At 41.4% G+C, this 11,787-nt stretch overlaps 1 protein-coding gene across 3 annotated transcripts in view; it reads right to left on the reverse strand.

Moving 5' to 3' along the window:
• Positions 1 to 11,787, reverse strand: part of BTBD9 (BTB (POZ) domain containing 9) — a 491,209-nt gene that overhangs the window by 81,746 nt on the left and 397,676 nt on the right. For all 3 annotated transcript variants that reach the window (XM_011986627.1, XM_011986629.1, XM_011986628.1), the window contains one exon: positions 9,576 to 9,683. In XM_011986627.1, the coding sequence (XP_011842017.1) occupies positions 9,576 to 9,683 (108 nt within the window). The remainder of the gene's footprint in view (positions 1 to 9,575; positions 9,684 to 11,787) is intronic.

Genomic DNA, 11,787 nt, shown 5'->3' on the forward strand with positions numbered 1-11,787 from the left:
TACTGAGGCTATAACTCTCCACCTTTAATTTATCCTGTTGTCCTCAGCCACTGCAGCACTTAGAAGAAGAAACATGTTCCTCTTTCTAAGATTCCTAGAGAATAAATAGCAGATACAGAGACAGATCCCAGGACTAAGCGGCAGTGCATTTAGCAAGGGGACATACAGTGCTTCTCGGATGTGAATATAATCATGCTGGAGACCAGGCAGCAGACGGGTCGGCTCCACACAGGTCTTTCCAGGTGGCACACAGACAGTCAAGGTGCTTCTCAGGGAAGGCACAGGGGAGAAACTTCCCAACATTAGGATGCCGTAGAGATTGCCTGCTCCAAGGAGGTGCTCCAACCTCCCAAGTAGGCCAGGGCCCTTTGAGAGGGCAAACTCAGATGGGAATGAACTTTGGGTGTCCTGGGGAAAGGCAGAAGAAAGTACTCTTGGAGAAGTGGGCTTTAAGGAGCCCATGGAGAGAAGCATAAGGAAAATGTGGCTGGAGTGTCCCTTCCGGGGAAGCACAACTCGTGCTTGGGCTACATGGCAAGGTTCTGAAGAGCCGCTGGGATATTGCTATGTATAGCACTTAATTTTGTTGATTTACTGCTGGCAGCGAATAAACCATGCCACTCTGCCAGCATCTGCTACTCAAATAATGGCAAGGACAAGCATCTATAAAACACTTATGGCTCTAGCAAAAAAAAAATTTTTTTTCAAATAAAGTGGTTTTAGATTTTAAAAGAAATACATGTAAATTGGTCAGAAAAATGTTGAAAATTAGAAATAATTCCCACAATCCCCTATACAGAGTCAACCATTATTAATATTTTGGCATATTTCCTTTTGGTTTTCTTCTTCCATAATTCTTCCTATTTATGATAATACTTCTATAATTTTGTACACTGCTTTTAAAACAGCTTACTTATGGATTTCCTTAAGTTATTAAAAAAACTCTTTGCAGCATCATTTTTAATAAACACCTAGAATGGGGGAGAAGTTTATTCAGAAGGGAATTTAGATGGTAAATCTGGCAGGATATAGAAAGTCTGTGATAAAATTAGAATCTAAAAGCTAGAAAGACTAGGTAGTTCCATATTAGGACTATAGAATTCCCCAGTGGAAAAAAAATTTTCACTACCTAATTCTTTTTATCTAATCGTTTGTATTTGCCAAAATGTTTGGGATGGGCACAGTTTTGGATAGATGATGGCTGGGGTCACTAATACTTTGGCAGACAGAATTACTATCCAATAGGACCATGACAAAACAAAGAAATTGTTTAAAAAATGAATGCAAATGAGGTCAATATGTGAGGGAGTACACTGGCAGGAAACAAGACAGCTATATAACATGGCAGAGGCACAGCCAAGCACATGAAAGGTAAGGAAAATGACTTGGGGTCACTGGGGACTATCGACAGCTGACTACAAGTCAGCCCATGCCACAGTGATTTTGGGACTTCAGGTCCAAGATGGCTGACATCGTAGGCACAGTTCGCTCTCCCTTCCTGGAAACCACTGACATGCTACCAAAGAAATGCAAAGAGAATACATTCAAAAAGGTTGCAAATTGGAGAGGACATCAGTAAATGAAAAATTTTGGTGAATTTTGAGAAAATGATATGCACATGAAATATTACTTATTTATAAATCGAGGAGAACTGGGCAGATTTCCATACCGAAGCAAACTGAGCAGGATAATGACAAATGACCCACATCCAGCCATGTCATTGTGAAATTTGAGACTACCAGGGGTGAAGAGAAGATCCTAAAGGCTTCTATAGAGAAAAATAAATTACTACAAAGAATATGAATCAGATTGACATCAGATTTCTCATCTGCAACATTAGATACTAGATAGCAATAAATCCAAGCTGTTAGACTTCTGAAAAAAACTGAATTCTATACCCAGTCAAACTATGATTCAGATATGCTGGGGTTCTGAAAATTTGTATTCTATTTCCCTTTTCTGAAAAAAAATTACCCATAGATTTACTCTGTGCAATGGCCATGAGTGATCTTCTTTCTTTGTTTGTTTGAGACAGGGTCTTGTTTTGTCACCCAGGTTGGAGCACAGTAGTGTGATCTTAGCTCACTATAACCTCGAACTCCTGGGCTTCAGCAACCCTCCCTCCACAGCCTCCTAAGTAGCCGCAACTACAGGTGTGTGCCAAGATATCTAGCTTTTTTTTTTTTTTTTTTTTTCACATTTTATTTATTTAGTAGAGACAGGGTCTCACTATGTTGCTGGGGCTGGTCTTGAACTCCTGGTCTCAAACAATCCTCCTGCCTCAGCCTCCCAAAGTGCTGGGATTATAGCAATCTTTTTAACTAAATGTTCAGGCTCAACAGACCCAAACAAGCCATAATTGGCTTCAGATTCACCTAGGAGACAGAACGGGAAACACAGCAAGCTCCCAGCACAGCACCAGGTATTTCTTCCCTTCGGCAGTCTTTGTAGCAGTCAACACAACCGTCTGGGGGCTATTCTTTTTGGCCTGCAGGTGACAGCTCAAATAAGAGCATTAAGAATCAAGAAAAAAAAAAAAGAGAGTATATAAGACTCAAGGAAAAAAAAAGACTCAACAACCGGTGACTGTGGAGCTGCTCTGGCTTAGAAGCCTCACATTCCAAATAGAAACTAATACTTCTTGTGACAGCTCCATAAGCACAGATCCCAGAATCGCAAGGAATAAGCCCAATTACAAAAGTCTCTGCACTCAGGGAAGCACAAGGATCTATAGTTTCTGACCAGATATTTACAGTTCTCCCAGGCCACATGCAATGTACCATTTCAGGGGTAATTTTTAAAATCATAAGCAATGTTGCTTATAACGCCGCAGACATTCCACTACAATCAGGTTTTCAGGGGGACAGGTCTAGAAAACTAACAGAGGCCCGAGGTCAATATCTCAAGCAAAGGGAAAGGGTTTTTTTTTTTTTTTTTTTTTTTAAAACCATTTACCTACATTCCACAAAAAGAAAATGAAATTGAGGAAACAGTGTTACCAATGATAGGAAAGAAGAAATTTTAGGATCGCAGACATAAACAATCTGTTCAAAATCAACCAATGAACAAACAGTATGCTTCAGAAGTTTCTGCAACAGGAAAAAACTAATCAGAAACTTCCAGAAAACAAAAAGCTGTCTAACAGGAAGCTACTTAAAATGTGGAATAATTTTGAGCACTTGTAAGGAAATCTAATCTGCTTCATCAGAACAGGGGAACAAGTTTACTGACATAGAATAACATTTTCCTAACTCTAGATCCAACCAATTACTAGATCTGTCATGAACAATGTTTATATAATCATTATATTATAATGAGATCTTAGTGCTTTTCCCTTTTCAGGATCAATTTATAGTTAACACATAGATGATTTAACTATAAGTTACAGAACAAAAAATAAGTATCACAATGTCAATATAGTAAAGCAGCTAACAGAAGATAAGAAGTAGAAAGGGAAAAATAGAGGGAAATGTAGTGGGTGGCAATTTCTTCATCAATGTAGTAAAGAGTCAAGAAATATTGTTTATAACTGATGGATCAAAAAATAGAGGTTTAGGCCGGGCGTGGTGGCTCACGCCGGTAATCCCAGCACTCTGGGAGGCCAAGGCGGGTGGATCACAAGGTCAGGAGTTCGAGACCAGACTGATCAATGTGGTGAAATCCCGTTGGTGAAACCCCTCTGCTAAAACTACAAAAATTAGCCAGGTGTGGTGGTGTGCCCCTGTAATCTCAGCTACTCAGGAGGCTGAGGCAGGAGAATCACTTGAACCCAGGAGGCACAGGTTGCAGTGAGCTGAGACCACGTCATTGCACTCCAGCCTGGGTGACAGAGAGAGACTATGTCTCAGAAAAAAAAAAAATAATAATAGAGGTTTAGCCGGGTACGGTGGCTCACGCCTGTAATCCCAGCACTTTGGGAGGCCGAGGCGGGCGGATCACGAGGTCAGGAAATCGAGACCATCCTGGCTAACACAGTGAAACCCCATCTCTACTAAAAATACAAAAAATTAGCCGGGCATGGTGGCGGGCGCCTGTAGTCCCAGCTACTCGGGAGGCTGAGGCAGGAGAATGGCGGGAACCCAGGAGGCGGAGCTTGCAGTGAGCCAAGATCACGCCACTGCACTCCAGCCTAGGCGAAAAAGCGAGACTCTGCCTCAAAAAAAAAAAATTATTATAATAATAGAGGTTTAAGTATATTATTTAATTGTAAAAGATAAATACTAACAGAACTAAAAAACATAACTAACAAAAATGAGGGATGGTTAAATGAGCTAAATTTCTCATTTGTTTTATATCAAGGAGTTAGTAAAGTTGTTAAGAAAAGAGGTGTGAATTTTTTTTTTTTTTTTTAAAGATGGGCTTTCGCCCATCTTAGCTGCCCAAAGTGCTGGGATTACAGGTGTTAGCCACTGCAGCCAGTCTGCTTTCAACCATTTTTTCAGTTTTTAAAACTTCTTGACTATAAAAATATTTCAGCCAGGTGCGGTGGTTCATGCCTGAACTTTGGGAGGCCAAGGTGAGTGGATCACCTGAGGTCAGGAGTTCAAGACCAGCCTGGCCAACATTGTGAAACCCTATCTCAACTAAAAATGCACAAAATTAGCCAGCCATGGTAGCATGTGCTTGTAATCCCAACTACTTGGGAGGCTGAGGCCAGAGAATCACTTGAATCTAGGAGGCAGAGGCTGCAGTGAGCCAAGATTACGCCACTGCACCCCAACTTGGGTGACAGAGTAAGACTCTGTCTCCAAAAAAAAAAAAAAAAAAAAGTGAGAGCTTTTAAAATAAAGGGTACAGGTCAAAGGGTACAGGATTAGATTGTATGAAGAAAGAGGGGTAAAATGTAATTTTAAAAAATTAGTCACTATAAAAACAGAGTTATCTATAATAGAAAATAACTGCTTATCCTGAAAACAAACCAAGAGACTTAGGAGAGCTACTATGAAGGAAAATATCCCACTCCTGGAGCAGAGAAACTAATAGAGACATTGGAGAATCTCATTCCCCAGGGATTTTTCAGAGGACAGCAAATATCTATGTTTTGATTTCTTTACTAGGTAGAATGCTATCAAGAGGTGGAGCTATGATCTTTGAAAACTCCATATAATTTCATTTATAAACTCACGTACTCTATTTCAATAAAAAGCAGACTACAATTCTTGAAACTAACAGAATCCTCTCTTGAGGTCTGCTCTGTAGCATATTAGTTAAAAGAAAAAACCTTTTGCCTTTTATCATTTACATATCTTCTACATTTCTTAAGGCCTAACTTGAAAAAGGGAGGTACAATACATTCAAGTTACGCTTACAAACATAAAATCATAGCCTCTGGTTCCATTGATTCTTACAGGGTTAACAGGCATTTGCCTTCTTACTACTATTTCTCTTCTTCTAATATATTATTTATTTAATAATTTGTAAAACACTGCTATCGCATCTAAGTGCTAAAATATAAAGTTAAAAACATATAAATTATTTAAATCCACCAATAAAAAAATTTAAAAAGAGAAAAATATGTTGATAATTTAATGCGAAGCTACTAGAAGAGGATCTAATGAGTGAACGAGACATTGAAACCAAAAAAGTCCCCATTTAACTAAATACAAAATGAATATGACATATACCTGATCAATAGTTAGTCAATTGGCTCTTGTTAAAAACCCACACTGGGCCGGGCGCGATGGCTCATGCCTGTAATCCCAGCACTATGGGAGGCCAAGGTGGACGGATCACCTGAGGTCAGGAGTTCAAGACTGGCCTGGCCAATGTGGTGAAACCCCGTCTCTACTAAAATACAAAAATTAACCTGGCACAGTGGCACACACCTGTAATCCCAGCTACTCGGGAGGCTGAGGCAGGAGAATCACCTGAACCTGGGAGGCAGAAGTTCCAGTGAGCTGAGATCACACCATTGCACTCCAGTCTGAGTGACAGAGTGAGACTCCGTCTCAAAAAACAACAACAACAACAACAACAACAACAAAACACCCACATTGTATGGCACCTTTGTGTTAGTCTGTTTTCATACTACTATATAGAAATATCTGAGACTGAGTAACTTATAAGAAAACAGCTTTAACTGACTCACATTTTCACATGGCTGGAGAGGCGTCAGGAAACTTACAATCATGGCAGAAGGTGAAGGGGAGGCAAGCACCTTTTTCACAAGGCAGCAGGAGAGAGAAGAGTGAAGAACTTCCAAACACTTCTAACACCATCAGATCTCATGAGAACTCACTCACTATCATGGGGACAGCATGGGGGAAACTGCCCCCATGATCCAGTCACCTCCCTTAACACATGGGGATCACAGGTCCCTCCCTCGACACGTGGGGATTATAATTCGAGTTGAGATTTGGGTGGGGACACAGAGCCAAACCATGTCAACCTTTAACAGAGGGACATAAAAGAGAAGAGGAATCCAGTTTACAACAATAAGTGACAAAAGAGATCCGTGGTGGGTAAGACACGTACAAGATGACAAGCTTTGAGCAAGTACAAGGTCTGGTCTGGGAGCTGTGGACCCAATTAGCAAAGACTCTGGGAAGACAAATGCATAGTTGTTCATGGGCCGTGAAAGCCCTTCTATTTTATAAAAAGGGTTCCAGGAGCTTGGGATAAATTAACCACGTTGTTTCCCCCTTTTCATCATCTAGCTTGGTACAGTCTTCTTTGGCAGTGTTTTGAGTCCTAAGAGGCAATGTGGTATAGTGGCAAGAACCTGGATTTCAAACTTAGCTCTGCTTCTGGAAGAAGAGGCTGAGATGGTAACAAGATCTGTGCTCCACTGGGAAGTGGCTACCCAACCAGGAACTGACTACATTTCCCAGCCATATCAGCATCTAGTATGGCAATGTGACTAGTTTATCTCAGTGGCATGTTAGTGGAAGTCATGTATGCTACCCGTAAAGCACGGCTTTTCAGAACTAGGTGTACCCTCTCTATTCTTTCTCCTGCCAGCTAAATGTGGCTGATGCTGAGGAGGAACTAGATGGCAGAACCACAAGAAAGAAGCTGCCTGGGTTCCTCAGTCACTTCTGGGAAAATCACTTAACTATGAACACACACACAGGCTGTCCCATGACAGAAATAAACTATTGTGTTAAGCCACCGAAATACTAAAGCTTATTTGTCACAGTAGCAAGAGTTAACCTAACCAACATATATATATGCTGATAATTACTAAAAATAATAATGGTGATGGTGTCAGACACTGCATTAAATAAGTCATCATTAATACTGTTAAGAAATCTTGGCCCAGCCTAGGCAACATGGTAAGGTGCTGTCTCCACAAAAAAAAAAAAAAAAAAATTAGCTGGGCACAGTGGCACGCAGCTATAGTCCCAGCTGCCTGGGAGACTGAGGTGGGAAGATCACTTGAGCCCAGGAGTTTGAGGGTACAGTGAGCCTTGATCGTACCACTGCACTCCAGTCTGGGCAACAGAGTGAGACCCTGCCCCCACCCCAAGTAAGCACATGAAAAGATGCTCAACATCATTAGCCATGAGGGAAATGCACATGAAAACCATAATGACATGCTACTTCATCCCCACTAGGATGGCTATGGTCAAAAAGATGGGCAATAGGGGCCAGGCGCAGTGGCTCATGCCTGTAATCCCAGCACTTTGGGAGGCCGAGGCGGGCGGATCACAAGGTCAGGAGATCGAGACCATGGTGAAACCCCGTCTCTACTAAAAATAGAAAAAATTAGCCGGGCGCAGTGGCGGGCGCCTGTAGTCCCAGCTACTCGGGAGGCTGAGGCAGGAGAATGGCGTGAACCCGGGAGGCGGAGCTTGCAGTGAGCCGAGATTGCGCCACTGCACTCCAGCCTGGGCGACAGAGCAAGACTCCGTCTCAAAAAAAAAAAAAAAAAAAAAAAAAAAAAAAAAAGATGGGCAATAGCAAGTACTTGTGAGAATGTGGAAAAATTAGAACCCTCAAACATTGATGGCGGGAAGGTAAAATGGTGCAGCTGCTGTGAAAAATTTTGGCAGTTCCTCAAAAAGTTAAACGCAGTTATCCCATGACCCAGCAATTCTACTCTCAGATATAGACCCAAAGGAATCGAAAATATATGTTCACATAAAAACTTGTACAGGAATGTTCATAGCAGCATTATTCATAATAGCCAAGAAGTGGAAACCATTCAAATGTTTATCAGCTGAAGAATGGATAAACAAATGTGGTATATGCATACAATGGAATACTATTCAACCATAAAAAATGAAATTCGGATATATGCTACAACACAGATGAACCTTGAAAACATTATGCTAAGTGAAAGAAGCAAGGAACAAAGGTCACATACTATACAATTCCATTTATATGAAATGTCCAGAGTATGCAAATCCATAAAGAAAAGACAGAAAGTAGATTATTGGATGCTGGGGCTGGGAGAGTTGGAGGGAAATGGGGAGTGACTGCTAATGGAGAAAATGTTTCTTTTTGGGGTGATGAAAATGTTCTGGAATATTAGATAGCAGTGGTGGTTGCACAACACTGTGAATATACTAAAAACCACTCAATTGTACACTTTAAAAGGGTAAATTTTATGGTATGTGAATTATATCTCGATTTAAAAAAGAAAAGAAAAAGAGAAATGCATTTGCTCCACCTTGCCTCTTAGAGATTCTGGCTCGACACAAAGAGGCACTGAGCTCTTTTCATGTACCATGATTCTAGGCTGCTCAGAACCCGCAGACTTCTTCCTATCTTCTGCTGCAAGCAGACAAGTCCAAATAGCCCCAGTGCCATATGCATTAAATGCCTCTGTCTGCATGTGGAGAAATAAGGTACAAGGCTTTCCTTACTTTGAGTAACAGCATAGTTAACAACGAGATGAGATAAATAAACAGTGACGCTAGCCCTGAGAATGCTATGAGTGTGGGGAATAGGATAGAGCTCCATAATAACTACTAAAGTATATATTGCTTCAGCAAAGTTCTCTAAGGAAGAAAACAATCCTAAAAAATGTTCTCACTCATAGGTGGGAGTTGAACAGTGAGAACACTTGGACACAGGGAAGGGAACATCACATACATACTGGGGCCTGTTGGGGGGTGGGAGGCTGCGGGAGGGATAGCATTAGGAGAAATACCTAATGTAAATGACAAGTTGATGGGTGCAGCAAACCAACATGGCACATGTATATGTATGTATCAAACCTGCACGTTGTGCACATGTACCCCAGAACTTGAAGAATTAAAAAAAAAAAGTGTGGTGTGTGGTGGGTGCTGTGGCAGGGTGGAGCGGAGGGGTTCTGAGAGAGGATTGCATAAGGAAAGTATCCTTTTTTCCCCTATTTAGGCACACATGCCATTTTCAAAAGTGTGAGTCAAATTCACACCACAGAATAGAGAACATCAAGTAAATTTCATGTAAGTATTTGGTGACATCAAGTAAATTTCATATAAGTATTTAATAGTCAAAACTGAAGAGAAGATCACTGGAGTGTGTTTTCAATCTCCAAGTAAGAACGTAATTTGGTGATTCTATGACTCTTCTTTGGAGCCTCCCAATCCACTGGGAACACTGTCTTTTCAATAGGAATACATTCCTGAAAAGACACAACTTACTTGCAGGAGACTTTAGTTCTGTCAGCAACCATGGTCCACTGTTGCTGGTTGGTAGAAACCTCAACGTAGTAGCTATAGCTTCGATCATCACAATCCCACAGTAGTAACCTGAACAAAGGGAAAAATGTAAGATTGCTGTAAACATTTTAATTGGTTGTTTCCTTAGGCTGCGGGCATATCCCTCCCACCCACCTCCTTTGTCCAGCACATTTCTAAGACTGGACAAAGTGAATCCCAAAAAAGCATGAAGAGAACAGGCCGAGTCAGTCTGCAGTGAGAGGCTTTTAATCGTTAGTTTTTTTTCACAAGTCCCCCAATCCCAGGCAGCCTCTGCCCCACTGGTGGCAAAGTTCTTTAGACTGGTTTAGGAGAGAGATGTCCCCAGATCACCCTTCCAGTTTCCTCTAGCTCTCCTCTCCAGTTGGTTCGGCTGACCACTGCTCATGGGAGAATCTGTGACTTCAAATAGATTTTTATTTTTCATTTCTATTTTTAGAGACAAGGTGTTTCTCTGTCACCCTGGCTGGAGTGCAGTGGTGTGATCAGCGGAGTAATCAGTGGTGTAAACAGTGGAGGCTCACTGTAGCCTCCAACTCCTAGGCTCAAGTGATCCTCCCACCTCAATCTCCTGAGTGGCTGGGACTATAGGTGCACACTATATTTTTCTGTAGAGGCACAGTCTCACTATGTTGTCCAGGCAGGTCCTGAACTCCTGGTCTCAAGTGATCCTCCTACCTTTGCCTCCCAAAGTGCTGAGATTATAGGTATGAGCCACTGTGCCCAGCCTAATTGATATTTTTATTTTTATTTTTAGAGCACATTTTTACTCTGCTGCCCAGACTGGACTGCAGTGGTGTGATCATACCTCCTTGCAGCCTCCAACTCCTGGGCTCAAGTGATCCTTCTACCTCAGCCTCCCAAGTAGTTACAAGCATGCACCACCATGCCTGGCTATTTTTAAATTTTATGTAGAGTCAGGGTCTCACTATGTTGCCCAGGCTGGTCTCAAACTTCTAGCCTCAAGTGATCCTCCCACCTCAGCCTCCCAAAGTGCCAGGATTACAGGTGTGAGCCGCTGTGCTGGTCTAAGTGATATTTCTTATAGTATTTTCTAATTGGTTATAACCCCATCACCTTTATTATCATATTTTAGCTTCCTTCTTATTCTCACCAGGATTTTTACATAGCTGTAGTAGGATTATCTGATTTGGAGATATAGGCAAACACACATTCATTTGCAAAACTTTCATTATTTAGAAATTGATTACCTTGGTCCTGTTCTTAACCCCCTTTTCTGCCCAGATAAGAACTTAAGCATTAACTGTGTAATTCCATTTACATGAAGCTCAAAGCAGACAATTTATCTGTTGGTGACAGGAATCAGAATAGTGGTTAGCTCTGGGGGAGGTATCGACTAGGAAAGGGTAAAAGGGAACTTTCTAGAATCCTGGAAAAGTACTAATTTTGATCTGAGTGGTAGTTATGCATGTAAATAATCACTGAGTTATACATAAAAGATCTGTTCACTCTGTGTGTGTTACTCCTCCATTTTACATATATATATATATATATATATATATATTTTTTTTTTTTTGATATGGAGTCTCACTCTGTCTCTCGGGCTGGAGTGCAATGGTGTAATCTCAGCTCACTGCAACCTCTGCCTCCCGGGTTCAAGTGATTATCCTGCCTCAGCCTCCCGAGTAGCTGCGATTACAGGTGCCCACCACCATGCCCAGCTAATTTTTGTATTTTTAGTAGAGATGGGGTATCACCAGGTTGGCCAGGCTGGTCTCAAACTCCTGACCTCAAGTGATCCACCTGCCTCAGCCTCCCAAAGTGTTGGGATTACAGGCGTGAGCCACTGTGCCCGGCCTAAAAAATAATTTTAGAAAAGAATCTGAGCATTGCAGTACAGGATTAGTATTTTGCTTCTGACAGTGCCACAGGGGAGACAGATATTGTTTTCTATTATTTCAGCCTTAAAAGTCCTTCTCATACAAACTATATATTTTACTGCTTTATAATTGGTCATATGTGTTTGCTTCCTCTACCAGCTGGCATAGATAGTAAGCTCCTTGAAGGCAGTGTCTATGTCTTACTGATTTTTTCCATACCATTGACAGAATGTCTCACATGGAGCTTAAACTCAGTCAGTGGTTGCTGAGCAAATACATTCTTGTTAACAACAACAATAATGGCTGGGTGTGGT

The sequence above is a fragment of the Mandrillus leucophaeus genome, unplaced genomic scaffold (assembly GCF_000951045.1).
Source record: "Mandrillus leucophaeus isolate KB7577 unplaced genomic scaffold, Mleu.le_1.0 Scaffold3, whole genome shotgun sequence".
Lineage (NCBI taxonomy): Eukaryota > Metazoa > Chordata > Mammalia > Primates > Cercopithecidae > Mandrillus > Mandrillus leucophaeus.